General features: G+C 40.5%; 1 protein-coding gene across 6 annotated transcripts in view; it reads left to right on the top strand.

Moving 5' to 3' along the window:
• Positions 1–17,520, top strand: part of Mast4 (microtubule associated serine/threonine kinase family member 4) — a 587,536-nt gene that overhangs the window by 471,676 nt on the left and 98,340 nt on the right. For all 6 annotated transcript variants that reach the window (XM_023705080.1, XM_004623035.2, XM_023705162.1 and 3 more), the window contains one exon: positions 8,030–8,118. In XM_023705080.1, coding sequence (XP_023560848.1) covers positions 8,030–8,118 — 89 coding nt within the window. The remainder of the gene's footprint in view (positions 1–8,029; positions 8,119–17,520) is intronic.

The following is a 17,520-nucleotide window of genomic DNA, read 5'->3' as shown; positions in this document are numbered from 1 at the left end:
GATCTTGGAGGAGACTTGGGACTTGGACTTTTCAGCAATGCTGAAACTGTTGGGACTTTGCCAACGCTTAGAGATAGACTAAAATGCCTTTTGGACAAAGGGATGTGCATGAGACTTTGGGGGTTCAAGGACAGAATGTTACTGTTTGTGTCTAGTTGTCCACCCAAAGCCTCATTTAAGTCATGGGGCAGATGCAGCTCAAGGAGCAGCAAGTGGCTTGAGGGACGTGGCCAGAGGCCCAGGGCGGGGCTTGGGGAGTGGGACCAGAGGGGCATGAACCATTCAACTGGCAGCACGTGCTCTGTTCCCCCACCCCCGCCCCACAGGCCAGCAAGCTCCCTTGGAAGTGTGGAGAGGATCATCCTGGACACTGCAGTGCTCCAGACTCTCCTCCAGACCCTATAGCATGGGGCAGTGGTGTCTGTGATTGAGGCCACCTCAGGCAGGGAGGAGATGTTTGGAGAAGACAGAGGCACTGACCCTCTTTCCTCAGCAAATAAGGCTTCGAGGTCTTGCTATGTAATTCAGGCTTTTTAAAACTGAAACCTCCAGTAACTATGAGCTAAATAAACCTTTCCTTCCCTAAGTTTTAGTGTCTGGTATTTGTCCCAGCAACAAGAGAAGAGTAACTAAGACACCAGTATATGATATTGGCATTGAATTGTGGGGCCATTTTTTGCTCGAATGTTTAAAATAAGTGAAAGCAGCCTTGCAGAAGATGAGAGTACATCTGGGATGCATGTTGACGTGCCTTCCTAACGGCTGGTACTCCTGCTGCTTCCTGTGGCTATTTCAATTTAGCAGGCGGGAGGAGTCTCTTCAAACAAAATCAGATTATGTTTAAAAAAATAACAGCTTCCCTTTTCTCTCAAGCTAAAAGTAAGACTGTTTCCTATGGCCTGCAGTGTACCTCAGACCCGCCTCCCTCGGGTCTCTAAGATATGCTCTTCTGCAGCGCCTCTGCTTGCTGGACCCCTGCCCGGCGGGCTGCTACCATGGTTCAGGGCCTTTGTTTGTGCTATATTTGGACCTTTATTTCTTGGTCTTAACAGACAACACCTTCCCAGTAGGGCTTGTCCTGAACACAAATTTAAAATCATTACTTCCCACCATCGACCTCCCTCTCCTACTTTCTACATTACTTTTTCTCCACTATCATTTCACATACTATCAACTTTACTGATTAATTGTGTTTATTATCTGCAACCCCCCATGAGGCTAGGGACTTTGTTTATTCAGAATAATGCCTACCATATCTTAGAGACTCAAAAAGTCATTTGTTGAATGAGTTAATAATCACCTTGATTTCATGATACGGAAGTCCTCTAACTGCAAGTAAGTGGCAAACTAAACGTATGTGACAGTAGCAGAAATAGTAGTTTTGTTCTCTCTTTCCAAGAGGAAGTAGCGCTTCTCTAGCCAGCTTGTAGGTGTGGCCTTCTGCTGCTCAGAAAAAGTGGTGGACACACAGACTTTAAGATGCTCAGAGAAAGTGATTTCTGAAAAATCCAGCAGAATGAAGGAAGAGCAAGAGATTTGGGGAGGCAACCGTAAGCAGAATGCAGGAGAAAAGTGGTCAGAGATTTTAAGGAAGATTTTCTTTATATTGCATGATAACCTTTCTTTTAAATGTGGCTATTAAAGGAATTTTTCATGGCTTTTGGAGTCATATTTACAAATCCATAGATTCCTAGATATTTAATGTTACAGAGAGGAAAAAGAAATGTCTATAATATGTAATTTTAGTGCATTTAAGAATGCTAAAGTTCGCTGTAAATAAGTGATCTAAAAGGAAATGCATTAGACCCATATTTATGTTGTTATGGTTAAATCTCAAAAGTATAATGTTGAGTTGAAAAAAAATAAGATGTCTAAAAATGTCTATAATGTATAGTGTGCTAAAGTAGCAGTAATATATTAGAACAGATTCAAAGGAGTTTTTTTTAAAGACATGTACATATGCAATCAGAAATCATGAAAGAAATTTGCTTGTAGAAGCAAAACTGGTTCATATGTTATAGCACAGTGACAGTAAATGTTTATGGATCATCTTTCTGGGGTGGGGGTATCAGTTGCACCTCCACCAAATAAAATTGCTTAACACTATCCTGCACAAAGTTCTTTTGCCATACTGCCACCTGTCTTCTACAGCTCAAGCTGAACCCCAACAGAACTTTACTCTAGGCTAACCTGTAGAAAGAAGCACCGGAATGTGTAGGGCTTTAAACAGAAACCCATTAGTGTCTTTTGCACAATTCCAAATCATTAGCTGTTTGTCCTGATATGTGATATCACTCATCAAGCAATGTAAGACCACACACATATTCTGTTTACAGCACATATAGGTACGTGACAGCACAAGAATGAATAGGAAGGCTGTAGACCACAATTCTTTTAGTACTTACTTGCCTATTTGGGGAGTGCAAAATCTTATTGATTTGAATGTCACTGAGTAATTTCTTTCTCTCTTAGAATATCTACATATGTTTTTAAAGATTCAAAACAAATGAGGCAGATGTTGTTCATTCTAGAGTGGTATAAATTATTGGATTTTCAAAAATTCTATCAACCAAAAAGACCAGTTTCTGTTTCCCTTACTGAAGGGGCCCAAACCCTTCATTACAAAAATGTGGAATCTGAAGCCTACCTCATTAGTTTTTAACATTTATTCAGCAATTCACTTGATGATTTTTGGCTTCTGTCATGCACAGGTTCCTTTAGCCTTACTGTCTTTTTCAAGAATATTGAAACGTTCAGATTCAGTTGTGGTATTAGGAAATAGCAGATGTTCACTTATGCTAAAGTTTTGGTCTATAATGGGTCTCCTATGCACATTTATCAAAATTTTCATCAAGATGAAGTAATAAATTGTAACTTGGCTTCTGAGAACTGCAGGAGCCCTTACTCCATTTAGAATTGTTACTGTACCTCCGTGGTGACTTCTCACACATTGTACTGTGTGTTGACCTTTCAAGCCAGCCGTGAAGGTCAAATGACAGTTCTTGGGGTTCTCTTTTCTTTGCTTGCTATGATCAGACATCCTCAGAATTCATGTCTCAAGATAAATGTAACCTAAAATTAAATTAAAAGCTATTGCAAAAGAATAACTGCAGAAATTTACAGGCTACTGGACCTCATGGTATTTAGAGACCTAGTAGGGGGTGGCTTACTGGTTGGCGCGAGTTGCTCTGTGACAAATCCAGGTGTCATTCATTTGCAGAGCCCCCCAAGCCTTTTTATGGAGCCTTGAGCCTAAAGACATTTCAGGCAGAGCAAGAGATTTGGGGAGGCAGCATTAAGCAGTATGTAGGAGGAAAGTGTTCAAAGCTTTTAAGGAAGATTTTCTTTATGTTGCATGAAATGGAATGTAGGTGCTTGTGCCAAAAAAAATTCGACTCCCTGCATATGGTCAGCTTAGTAGCCCCCATTGTCTTTTGCTCTCCCACTGGGCTAGGCCTGACTCTGATGGATGATGAAACCCATGGCCTGTCTCTCCATCTTTTAAGCAGATAGAAGGCACTGTTAGCAGTGAGGCTCAGAAGCTTCTCGTGGAACTGCTTTGGTGATGGTGAATCACCATCTGACTCACCATTGCCTGGCCCTAGTCAGTCTTCCTTCCATCTGCTTCAGCGAGAACCATGAGGACAGACACAGCACTTCTCACAGCAGCCTCAAAGCACTGCAGGAAGTATCACCATTGAGTAGCAGCCTAACTGTGACACCCTTACATGTGTGTTCATCCAGGGCTGGCCAGTCCTACTCATGCAATAGTACTGTTGTCATCTTCCTGCCCTACTGATCTTCCCAGATCCCAGGCCACCGTGGGCAGGTACCCTTCCTGTCCCATGTGTGTGCAAGAGCCTGCCGTCTGTGCCTCACAGTTGTCCCTGGGTGGGACCAAATGAATGAGGTAATGAGAAATGATTACTTGTCATTATCAGCCCCTGTCCTAATCCATTGTGTAACTCTGTCTTTGTCTCAGTTGTATAGGGCAGGCTTTTCAGGCCACATTCTCATTTTGCAAGTAAAGGATCTTTCTGTGCCACTCTGTTAACAGAGCTACGATAGTCACAGCATGAGAGATCCAACTGAGCATATTACGCATAGGACAAGGAATCTCTACCATGTTCCTTTAGCTGGAGAACTGAGAGGCAGAGGGACTTCATGGCAAGTGGATATTAGCTTGACTTCAGACTGAAGTCTGGGCAGGGTAGATGGGTTCTGTGTCTTCTTGAAGGCTGAGCATGACAGTATGCTGAGGGCAGAAGAGCTGAAAATTGGGTTCATAACTGTTCTTTAGTTTTACTTTCCTAGTCACATCCTTGTGTCCCCCGAAAATGAATGCTAGAATGTTTTACCAGGTGAAGTGCAGAATGAGGATGAAGGATGAGAGATTTCTGCTGTAGAAGTAGTGTTGTTACCTACTGGGACATCCCCTGTTTTTCCCTTGGTGACTTTCCCAGGCGAAGACAAAAGAGTTGGCTGAGTCACTCTGGTGAAGAGAAGCAAGCCTTATTTTGCCCAAGTGGTTTTGTCACTCTGTGGATTGAGTGAGTAGGTGTGGTCATGAGCACCTGGGGAGCTGTCTTCACACTTGGATATCATAAGCTTCTCCTGTCGTGGACAGATAAGTGTAGGATACCTGGAGGAACAAGTAACAATGACAGGGGCCAGAATAGTGTTTTACTTCAGTGCTGTGGTTACTAGGCTGGGCAGTGCAGTGCTGCCAACTTCAGACTTCCTTCTGTCGGGTTCAGTGAAGATTTAGTTCATTTATTGGAAGAAGCCACCACAAGCAGTAATATTTGGTGACTCTCAGAGGTACTGGAAGCAGGTAGTACTGAGATAGGATGGCCATCTCCTCACTCACCTTGGAAAAGTTAGCCACAAAACATCTCAGGAGGGTCCCAGGATTTAAAAAGTATTGATATATGTCAAGATCTACAGATTTCAGGATTAAATGTAGTAGTGTGAAAATTGCTTTTCTTGAGAATGTTAGTGACAATTCATTTGTGAAGCAAATAAAGACCCTACTTCCTAAGTATGAAGCCTTGTTTTGTGTTCACATGTGAATCTGCCTTGACCTGTGCTTTATAAACTCTGGTTTTGCCATGTTGGTATTTTATGTTTGAAAGTTTTCCTTTTTGGTTCCATAAAGGTCCAAGGCTATTACAAAACCCTTTGTAGGAACATGTAGAAGATGGATACAGAAGTTATGAAATAGAGTCTCAGCTATGTAGTATGCTTTGGTTGTTCATGGCATTAGTCAGTGAACTCTGTCTCCCATTGTTTAAAAATTCATTTCAGTTTTGTTTTTGTCTTATTTTATATTGCTGAGCAAAATCCCAGGGCCTCAGACGTGCTAGGGAAGACTGCCACTGAGCTGCATCCTCAGACCCAACCTCCAGGTTTTATTTACACATGTCTCTTTGAGATTTTTCTTTGGAATCGCTTTTTTTCCACCTTTTTTTTGGTTATACTTCAACTGATAAAACTGTGAGAGAGGTTTTTTTTTTTGTGTGTGATTTTCTGCATTTTAAACCTGAACTGTTGCCTATTATGCTTGTTACAGTAGGACACTGGTCATTCCATTTGATACTTAGGAAAACTCAATAGTTCTAAAGGTTTCATTAAGAAACATATCCTAGGGGGTGGGGAGATGGCTCAGTGGAATAAGTGCTTCCCTGGCAAGCACAAGGGCCTGAGTTCAATCCCTGATTCCAAAAAAAAAAAAAAAAAAAAAAAAAGAAAGAAAAGAAAAGAAAGAAACATGTCCTAATTTTAAATAAGGATATGTCACCAGCATCAATGGATATTAATTATGTTTTATTGATACACATTTTTCATTCATTTTTATTTTCGTATAAACACCAGTTACAGATTTTTAAAAACATATTTCAGTTGTATAGATAAAACACTAATACATAAATTCAAATAGCCACTTTGGTAATAATTAAACTAAATTTCAGTTAACTTTTTTTTTTAAATTTTTTATTTTTATTTTATTTTATTTATTTGAGAGAGAGAGAGAGAGAGAGAGAGAGAGAGAGACAGAGACAGAGACAGAGACAGAGACAGAGACAGAGACAGAGAGAGAGTGTGGTGTGTGTGTGTGGCCAGCTCAGCCCACCAGGGGGCGGGACTGGCTGGCATGTGGTGCTGGGGGATTGAACCGCGGTCCCTGATGCTTTGCCAAGCTTGTTCTAAGTAGGTGCTTTAGACCACTGAGCCATCTCTCCAGCTCCTGAGTTAACTTTTGTAAATGAGTTTGCTGAGATTTGCTGGATATAAATCTGTCATAATCTCTTTTATTTAACATCAACAAGTTAATATATTTGCTGTTCCTTTACTGAGATGAAGGGAGACATTAACTTGAATTAAAACAACACATTATACAGTATCATTTCCAAACAATCAGACTCTCTGGTTTGATGATTATGAATTTAAGAGGTCAAATACAGTTTGTGATAGATGAGTTGGTATTATCACAGTGCACCTTCATAATGAAGTATCAAGAGTCTCTTCTCATTCAACACTTTTTTAAGGCTGAGTAAACCTAATCTTAATTAAATTCCCAGATAATGCTAGGTGATTTTGATTGTTGCCGTAAGGAAAATAAAATGATGTAACTTGACCCTAAATAATTGTGAATATAGGAATATTAATAAATGATGATTTACCAGCAAGTACTGAAATGCAGTTTTTGAATATGTAGAAATTCCTTTTTCACGTATTTCATACAGACTCTAAAATTTGTGAAGTCTAAACTGAATTTAAGGATCAAGTGGCCCTACCTTTCTCACCTGCATTTCAGCCTGCTCTGGATGCAAGCGCATGGTGATGAACTGTTAGCGATGCCTGCGGCCATAACATCCCGGGGGGTAGGGTCCTGGTGCCCCGACACTGTCAGCTGAAGTCAGGGCGATGGCTTTCTGGGGTTCATCACATTCGTCTTATACTGTAGTGACGACAGAGAATAAAGTACCGATCAGTACTGGAGGAAAACAGATGAACGTGAGATATTATCTACTGTACCATCAATGGATTTTTGTATTTTCTTTATTTTTTGAAGCTTGTAAAAGTTACTCTAAACTCAGGTTAACTATTTTATAACTTCCAACTAGCAAAAACAGGAAAAAGTAATGGACTTCTGATATACAGTAATTTATTTCCACTTACTGGGTATTCAAGAGACAGTCAGTAGGCAGCAAGCTTTTGAGAATGGCCAACACTATTATTTTGATACACTGGAATCCGTTTTCATGATTTCAAAATGTGTTCCTTAATAAGGAGTCTGAATACTTGTATACAAGGTGAAAAATAAGTGAGTGGTGGAGTACATTTTTCTCAGGCATTGGCTGTTCAATTGACAAAAGGCACAGATATGAAATTTGTCTAAATAATTAGATTTTTAATTAGTGCATCATTGTAAGATTAATGTCAGTGTGCTTCATTGCATTTAATTTTCTATTAGAAATTTCATGTCAACAAAGATGCTACCTGTGGTTTGCTGATTTCAATCCTTAATTTATCACTCGTATGTGTGGCATGTCACATATTTGCCAACATGAGGTGAAAGAAGGCATTTGATTATAGCCTCCCTCGTGCTGAGGAATATTGATGGTGTTATGCTATATGAATACTTTATAGCAGTGATAGTAAAGCTTTTAGAAATGAGGGCCCAAACTGCAAGCCAAAGCCTGCTTATTTATTACCAAGTGCCAGCATTGCAATGAAACCTGAATACTGAGGTTTGTTTAGAAAACCCAATGCATACATTAACATCTTTTGTTTTAACAGAAAACAGTATCCCTGCCATAGCTTCATCACTGCTGGATTACAGTTTCTAATATTCAAAACATAGCCACCCCTGAAATATTCGTGTCTACATAATAATTTGCAATAACATTGGTGGTAGCAGGAACAAATCCTGTAGCTTGTTCAAGCTAAATGTGCCTACTTTGGATATACTTGAATACCTTTGATAGTGCAGTCTCCTTTTAAAACTGGTTTTCTTTCCTTTTCACAGTTGCCGAACAAGCAACCGGAAAAGCTTGATAGGCAATGGACAGTCCCCAGCGCTGCCCAGACCACACTCGCCTCTTTCTGCTCATGCAGGTAACTGACTCCTCTTCGTTGAATCTTGTCTTATTTCTTTTTGTTTAGTTCTTTAAATAAGCTGACCTACTAAGGTGCAAGTGTGTCTTTAAGCATGTTTTCCATTTGTTTTATATGGAGTCCTTTTTCAGTTATTGGCTTCTCTATTTCTAAATTTCTTGATGATGTAATTCAGGTTTCCCTGTTAGGACTATGTTTGGGAAATGCAGACTGATTGCTCATGTGATGAGAAGAAGTGTTGAGAAGTATAGTATGTTTCTCACTAAAATTGAACTTGTTCATTATATTGAGGTACAGTAACTATTGTGAGGAAAATGAAAATTCAAGAGATAAAGTCTGTGGTCTCCAGTATTCTATAGGACTATAGATTAGGATTATAAGGAAGGTTGAGGCATATTGCAGAACTTGTTAGATTACTAAGTATGTTTTTAAACATTCTATTCAAAGAAATGAAAAGAAGAAAAAGGTTAAATCAAATCAGGAAAGTCTAGCAGAGCTTAAAGGAACCACTTGCCCAAGAGTTTAGAAGATGGGCAAGGTTTTGGTAGGTATAAAAGGGGCAAAAGAAAGAATTCCTAGTGTATGGCTAGAGTTTGGGAGGTGTATACGTGGTTGTATTGGGGAACAGAAAAAAGGCAGGTGGATATCAGTGAGTGGAAGGAATCAACTTTGAAGGTCTTTGGGGGGCTTAGAGGAGGGTCCAGGTTTTAAGAAGTTGTCTTCAAGATGGTGAAGGGTAGCAGGTTAAGAGAAGAAGCAAGTGGACCTGCTTACGCGACAGGCTCTCAGATGACCTTGATTTCCTGCTTAAATGTTGGGCTGTCCCTGTCCCTTATAAGGCAGTCCTTGAGCTCCAGAGATCTTTCCAGTGGTGAGTGGCAGTTGTCCGTTATGGTTGAGAGAAGGGAGAGAGAGGCAGTCATTCCTTGGAAACCACATTTTATTTTTGCCATAGTAATAAAAGATGGCACAATAAAAACAAAGATAAATTTATAAAATTTTGATACAATGAAATGATCACTGATACTCAGAAATGCTTTTCCAAGTAGAATTCTAGAGAAGCTCTTCCACACATGAGAACATGACCAAACCAATATGGCACCATGTCCAGAACTGCTGAACACTTGGAAATAACCTAAATCTCAACTGGTTAGATCAGTGAATAACCTATGACATAGTCATACATATAAAACAAACAAATAAATGAGTGCTGCACGTACATGAGGACAAACCATTCATATAAAGTTAACATCATAGTGCATAGACTATTTTGTTTTTATATATCATATGTATATATAAATAGAATATATATATATTCTACATATCAGTTGTATAAGTATGTATATGTGAGATATGATCAAAATATATAAATAAAATTTAAAAATGTATTACAGTGAAGCACATATTAACATTAATCCCTGTCAAAATATTCTCCATTGCTTTGAATATATCTCATCATTTTTGCCACTTTTCAGAGCACTTTGGGAAGCGTGTGTGTGTGCGTGTGTGCGTGTATGTGTGTGTGTGTGCGTGTGTGTGTGTGTGTGCGTGTGTGTGTGTGGCTTTAGATGTGCTGTCATGGCAGCTTCAATATGTTGAATCAATTTAAAACATTGAAGGCCATTTTTACCAATCAAAAACATCACAGTGTGTCTTTATCCACCTTATTTACTGGGTCTAACACTGAGACTTCTGCTCTTCCTCAAGATCAAAATGACCAGCCAAGGTTAATGTTTTACCTTGATTCAGGACAAGAAGCATCCACAATGAAAAATTAAAAGCATTTATGAAGGAGAATGCTTCAGCAAGTGGCAAAAAGGATGGGATAAGTGTGTTTGACGTGAGAGGGAGGATTTTGGTGGGGATTGATGGCAGTGTGTCTTTTACTACAATATTGCTTTAAAAAATGTAAACATTTTCTATAGTCTTTGATTATTCATATCTTCATAATAAGAATAGGAAAATATGGTAATTTTTAAACCAGTTTTGTAGGGCCAGCCAGATAGCTCAGTGGACTAAAGCGCCTGCTTAGGCAGAGCACAGGGACCAGTGTTCAGTGCCCCCGGCATGCCGTGCCGACCCCACCCCCGGGTGCACTGAGACATTGAGACTGGGCACGGTGGCTCGTGCCTGTAATCCCAGCACTTGGGAGGCTGTAAACAGGAGCATCACTACGAGTCCGATCTACATAGTGAGACCCTGTAGACCCTGTACTAAATACATTTTTTTTTTAAAAAAAAGTTTTGTTATAGTTACTTCTGTGAAATGTGGGAGATATTATTGAAGAGGGGTAAACAGTTGATAATATTACATTGCCAAAGTTGTACATGTCATTTGTATTATGAGCACTCATAACTTTGAGGTTGCTGCTACATGATTGTCATCATTCTGAGGCCTCTAGAGAGTCAATCAAGGCTAAATACCTGACCTAAGGACTGGAATCACTTTTGTTATTTAAATCTTTACATTTCTCCTCCCCAAGCACTGTGTTTGGCAGTGTTACTAGGTGTCAAGTGAATGATGAATTCTGTTTCTTACAGTAATCTATAGTGATTTGAGATATGTTTGCTTCCTCATCTTTGTAGTAACTGCATCACCCTTAGACCTTAGACCTTAGATCACCCATAGTGATCTGCCTGTATACAGCTCCCAAGAGCTGGGATTACAGGCGCGCAACACCACGCCCAATCTCAACTGCTGTCTCAGCGTGCCCCAGGCTGGCACGGCAGGCCTAGGGATCAAACCGCTGGCCATTTGTTTTTTTAATGGTGTCGCCTTATGTGTCCATTGATTTGTCCTTTACTGCTATGATTTTTCCTTAATTCTAATATTAAGAAAGGAGATAGATAAGGTTAAAATTATAATGATCCTCTTCATTACTTTTCTCTTCCTTGTACAATTTTAGTTTATATTTTTTCCCTTCCATATTCACTTGAAAACTTGGCCATTGGAGGAGGCAGAGGAGTCTGTTGTTTAGGCCCCAGAGTAGTTTTCTTCATCATACAGAGCGAACAGGTTCTCATTCTTTGAAAGGCAGTGGAACTCGGTAACACTTTGTATAACAAGTGGCATTTATCAGTTAAGTAGATTCTCATTTCTATGTAAGGAGGAGAAAAGGAGGAAAACCAGTCCTGTATCTTGATCATACACAGTGTGTCCTCCCCACCCTGGGTCCTTTGATTTCCTTTTTTGTCATTTTGTCACCACCTTCTCTATCATATTTAATACACAGACTGCCAACTAAGGATTCTTAACATGTCCACGTAAAGCGAGAGAAGGAAAAGCTACCATCTCCTACTCCTTACTTGCCTAAAAAAAGATCCATTTTCTCTTCTTCTTTGGGGGGAGTGCGTGAGCACAGCCAGCCCCACTGAGACTAGAATGTGTTCCAGACAGTGTCTCAGGAGAGACTGCACCTTAGCAGTGTTAACAGTGGCATGGGAGTGGCGGGAGTGGTATTGGCCTAGTGTCCTGCAGCGTGTCCTCACACCCAAAACATAGTGTGTGTGGGGAGACAGGGATTCCAGAAAGAACAGTGAACAAGATAGGCCCATTAAAGAAAACGAAGAAGCAAAAGCATGGACTTGTAGTTCGTGGAAGGTTCTCAGCAGAACATATGGTCCAGAAACCCTAAAAGAAGAGACTGGTGTCTCTCTCCTTCAAATGAAACTCACAGTTTGTAGAGGTTTTGATCTCTAATCAGCAAGCTCTTGAGGCAGGGTGGCGTGGCACAGGGGCATCACAGAGGAGTGACACTCATACCCTTGATCCTAGCGTCACACCATGAGTCAATCCCAGTGTCACAAATTCTAGATCCAGCCACCTCTGAAAAGCTTCACTGTGGCTGTGTAAGGCTTTGGGAGGACATAACAATAGTAAAGCTGATAGGTTGTTGCCAGTGTGAGAAATTACAGAGAAAGCATAAATGCCCTTGTAAGTTTGTGACACAGAATCCATATAAACTGTTGCATCTTTTTGTTTATTGTGCAGAGTTTGTGCCTGATGCATGTGGTTGTGCATGTACACCTGTGACTGGAACACCAACTGTGTTACTCCTTCCTCTTGCCAAAACAGCATATTATACTTTTAAAGATCGTATCAATATAAGCTAAGCAGAGTACAATATATATTTGTAATGTTCATGTTTTATTATGATGAGATTTTAAGTGTTTCCGTATTCACTGGCCTCTTATATCTCCTTATATCCATCTGTATTTTCATCCATGGTCTTTTATTTTTTATTAGTGATTTGTAAGAAGATAATAATATTGATCCTTTTAATTTTACTGATATTTTGCCGTTTGCCTTTTTTGTATTTTAGGGAAAGGTCTACAGGGAGTGCAGTCTCACTACTAGATCAGACTCATAGTGATCTGCCTGTATACAGTCTCCCAGATGCTGGGATTACAGGCATGCGCCACCATGCCCAATCTTAATTGCTGTTTCAGTGCGCTCCTGGCCCCTTTAATCAGACCCCTGTTTGGCCAGCCCACCATTTGCCTTTTTAATGGTGTTTTTTTAGCTAGTGGAAATGATTATTTTTCTTGCAGTGTATTAGTCCTTTTGTTTCTGACTTCTGCTTTTGTTGTTGAATGTAGCTGTGGCTACAGAAGGCACCTGACGAGATGTGCTCCGAGGATTACCTGCTTTGATCAGAGCTCCTTCTTTCTGTTTGATGAGTTTGGCGTCAGTGGTGTGGTGCTTTTATTTTCTCATTCTCTTACTCAGTGTAAGATGATGGTTTCAAAAGCCATAAAGTAAGTTTTTCAAAAACAGTTTCTCTGACTCCTTCGTAAACTATATAGGCTAACCTGCAAAGGTGGGTAGGTTTTAACCTAAGTAGGCATTAAAGCAGTTTTGGGGCTCTGCAGGTCCTGGGGTGATGCCACTTTTCCTCTCTGCTCACTGTGTGTGTGTGTGTGTGTGTGTGTGTGTGTGTGTGTGTGTGTGTCCAGAGCACGGTCACTCTTTGTGCTTTGTGTGGCGCAGTGGTGCTGGTGGATTTTAGTCTGCTGGGGAGGCCAGCTTAGTAGAGATGGCTGATGGGTACCAGTAGAGGATTATTTTCTTAGATAAGGTTAGACGAGGGCCATAGCCTTGAGTGTCACACTACCTTTGTTTCATTTATTTTGCGCCTCTAATTCAAAAACCTGAAGGAGCCTTTCCATGCTTGAAATACGATTTTCCCAACCGTCGGAAGCAGTGACCTCCTTTGGCTGCACAGAAGTCGTGGCACCAGACAAGCGCTGTGGCTCTTGTGCCTTCTTACTTTCGGGAAATAGAGCAAAGCCAGATTAGGGCTCACAGAGTCATGGCCTTAAAAGGAATTACATTTCACTTTTTAAAAATGATATAAGTATTGTTTTATTTTCTCCAGAACAGTGGTGGTGAACTGTAGCACAGTGTAAGATGTGTAGCACATGTGCCACAGCCTGCTGTTTTTTGTTTTGTTTTGTTTGGCGGAACCGGGGATTGAACTCAGACCCTTGTGCTTGCCAGGCAAACACTTACTCTGCTGAACCACAGCCTGCTGTTTGTTACTGTTGGAAGCTCTAAAAGGTTCACCATCACCACTGCTGTAGAGATCCCAGTCATGTTTGTCCAATGTTCTTTTTTCTGTTCATAAACCTATCTCAAAAAGTCAATTTCAACTTGTAAAAACTTTGTCTTCAGTCCAGAGCACTTTGTGGTCCTCTTACTTTCATCTTATATTGGTTAAAATAAGCAAATAAGCTTTACCCAGTTGCTTGTCTTAATCAAGATCAAGTAGAGCATCACCTTGCGTGCATCTAATATTATTAGAACATTTAATTGGTCCCAAAACTAGGTTTCTTTAGTACATGTCTTACAGCTACAACATTTCACATTTCAACTGAAATTTCAAGAATTTCATAAATCAATTCCTCTGAATTATAGAGAACCCCATCTTTCTATTTCATGCTGTAGTCATTTTTGAAAAGCCCTTACCTTTGTGTAACTGCCAGTTGTTGCCTTCAGCAGTGACATGTCATGCCCTTCCTGCTTAAGGAAAAGAATGATAAAATCAGATGGCTTGACGTCAGCCAGTGTTTTCCTAGTTTTTGGTGCTGCTTTGTCTTGACTCACCAATTGCATATTCCAGCATCATTATGCTTTGTTAATTCCTTTATGCACACCTATCTATCCTGGGACCTGCATTTATCCTTTCAGTCCTTTGAGAAGACTGTGATGTTTACATGTAATCTATTCCTAATGATAATTTAATGGCTGACCTCTTTCTCATTCCTCTATTCTGAGTATAGGAGGATTTAACTGGTTTGCCCTTTGTTTCAGCACTTTATTCTCTTCTTAATGACAAAGTAAGGCTACTGGAAGCTGATTCTTGAAGTTGCAAGCCCCCGTGTTAACCAGTTAACCTTTCTTCATTCATTTATTCATTCATTCATTCATTCATTCAGAACCAGGACCCGTTGAACACTCACTCAAAATTTTATTCCCACATTCATTTTTAAGACTCTTAATTTATAAACAAAATTTGCAGTGCATGTGTGCCCGTGTATGTGCAAGAGTGTATGTGCGTGTGTTCTTGTGTGCCTGTGTGTGTGCATGAGTATATGTGTGTGTTCTTGTGTGCCTCTGCATGTGTGTGTGTGTGTGTGTGCGTGTGCGTGCGTGTGTGTGTGTGTGTGTGTGATCTGTGGCTTTTCTTCAGGTTTGAATGCTAGAGCATCAGTTGCGCTTTAACTCCATGTACTTTGAGTGAGAATTCCTCATACTTGCTAAAAGATGGTTGTGGCATGAGCGGGTACAGGTGAAAGCCGGTTTCCAGTTGTCTTGCTGAGAATATGGCCAATAGAGGAGACAAGGAAAGCAGCTGAGACAGGGCTTCAGAGTCCACTTCGCTGCTGATTGGGTTTAAACACTCGGGAGGCTTCTGATGACATTAACAAACAGTTGTGGCACGGACCTGAGACTGAGAAGCCGAATGTGTGTTGCTCTGAGTTTGGAAGCTGTTCTTTCATAGATGCTGCTCATAACCTTGGGAAGCCAGAAGTCCTTGATTGAAGGGAAAAAGTTTGGGGTGAAAAGCCCAAGCCTGGAGCTGGGCAGAAGTGCCAGCATTTTGACATCTTTAGAGGACAAATGACCAGCAGGAGAATGAGGATCAGCAACGTGAGAGGCAGGAGGGAAAGAGAAGGTGCTGTCATAGAATCCAGCAGAAGACAGGATTCCAAGAAGCGAGGAGGAAGACAGTATGAGTCCGCAAGCATTTTCAAGCACTTTACAAACATTTGTTGAAAAACGAAATAAATGTTCATATGGAGATGCCCAGTTAATTTTTAGGTTCAAGAACACACTCTAATGTAAGGCAACGTTTTGCTTTTCCCTTCTTAAATACTGAATTACTTACAGAGCCCTCACATAGTACCCCGTCTTAATTACTTGATGTGGAAAGTAGTTTTAGCAAAACTTGCCTGTAATTCACTTTGCCTAATGTAATCTGTTTTGATCATTGCTGGAAATGGAGAACGGGATTGCCTTTCAAACGTTTTAATAATTTAGTCGCCCAGAGACTATGGACCCACAATCCTAAGTCCAAAGAGCACGCAGGGCAGTGCTTCACCTGATTAAGGAATCCGAAGTTATCTATGCTTGATAGATAGTGGACACTGGCAATTCCTGGGGTTACTTTTACTATGATAAAAGAGGCTCTTACATGCGTTAGAGGGAAAAGAATTGTTTAGAAACTAGTCTGAAGATGGCAAATTTTCTTAAAACTTGAGATCAGAGAATCTTTTTTGTTTCAAATATTGTAAAATACAATTAGAAATTAAAATAATTGGTTTATCAACTTTGGATAGGAAATTTTTAGATTTAAATGTTTACAATATATAATTATATATTTCACCATCATACACATTCATATATATATATATATGCACAGCTTTGACACTGCCCCTGGTCTTGTCCTCCAGCAGTGGTCTGAGCTCTTTCCTCATCACTTTACCCCCAAGTTATCATGGAAGTTACGTCAGAAATCCTCCGTTTTCTGTAAATTTAGATGTCTTCCTCATATGCGAGTATGTATGTATATACATTAAATACCATGACAGACATGTATTACATGATTTAAGTCCCTAAATCTTATGTATTTAAATTAAACTTTTTTTGATGTGGTAGTTGAAAAATGAGAAAATTGCTTTTGGTTCTAAGAGGTGATAAATGCTGATCCAGAAATTAGAGATGTGTTTACAGTCCTGGCTGGCTCACCTCCCTGCTCTGCTGCTGACACTGCCTCTAGTCACGATAGCCTTAGGCTGCACAGCTTTGACACTGCCCCTGGTCTTGTCCTCCAGCAGTGGTCTGAGCTCTTCCTCATCACTTTACCCCAAGTTATCATGGAAGTTACGTCAGAAATCCTCCGTTTTCTGTAAATTTAGATGTCTTCCTCATGCCATTAGCCAGTGTAGACTTGAATCTCAGCCAGACTGGCCGTCCAAGGAGAGCTCAGGATTCGAGCCAGGTCCTTTTAGCCTGGGGCTCAGCCAGCGCCAAGGGCCACTGCTTGGAGGCCAAATGCCCCACACCACCCAAGTGGTCTGCATCTCCTTGGCAGTGCGGAAAGCAAGCTTAGAAGAGTGTATTTTAAATTCAAGTACATATGCGAAAGCATATTTCCTTTTGGCACACTGAAATATCATGTATAGTAATGCCATCTCTGTCTTTGAACTCAGTCTAGCGTAATTACAATTGCAGCTTTAATGATGCTTTAATGCAGATTTTTTAATTTACTGCAGCAGCATGTAAGTACTTCTCTACAAAAGCTGTGTAAATTGCAAGCTTTTCAAGGTCTGAGCTTTTGTGTTAGGTGCAACAGTGGGTAATTACAGCGCTTGTTGTGAAACGCTACGGTGTGTGTCCCCAGGGGTGCCCGTTCCAAGTGCAGGGAGCTCAAGCACTGAGAAGAGCTCCCTTCACACTGCTGTGCTGGAGTGCGAACAGCCTCTGCTTTCCCCAGACTGGGGAGGAGAGTTGTGGAGAACATTTAGAAGAATCTAGATATAAGAAAAGTAAGAACTTGAAATTAGAACATCTTTTTAATTTTTTTTCCTGTTTAGAAAAGCTGTACATGTTTGTTCTAGAAAATTTAGCAAAGAAAGTATAAGAGGGGCATGATGACACACAGTTGTAATCCAAACACACTTGGAGGCTGATGCAGGAGGATTGCAAGTTTGAACCCAGCCTGGACAACTTAGTGATTTAGGAAGACTGTGTCTCAGGATTATTTTTTTAAAGTGGGGGGGGGGCAGGAATGCACAGGTCCTGGGATCAATCCCCAAAATCACCCCCCAAGGGGCCGGGGATATGGCTCAGTGGAATAAGCGCTTCCCTGGCAAGCACAAGGGCCTGAGTTTAATTCCC

The sequence above is a fragment of the Octodon degus genome, unplaced genomic scaffold (genome assembly GCF_000260255.1).
Source record: "Octodon degus isolate 3935 unplaced genomic scaffold, OctDeg1.0 scaffold00001, whole genome shotgun sequence".
Classification (NCBI taxonomy): domain Eukaryota; kingdom Metazoa; phylum Chordata; class Mammalia; order Rodentia; family Octodontidae; genus Octodon; species Octodon degus.
The sequence above is the reverse complement of the archived record's forward strand: the minus strand, read 5'-3'. Positions and strand labels throughout refer to the sequence as shown.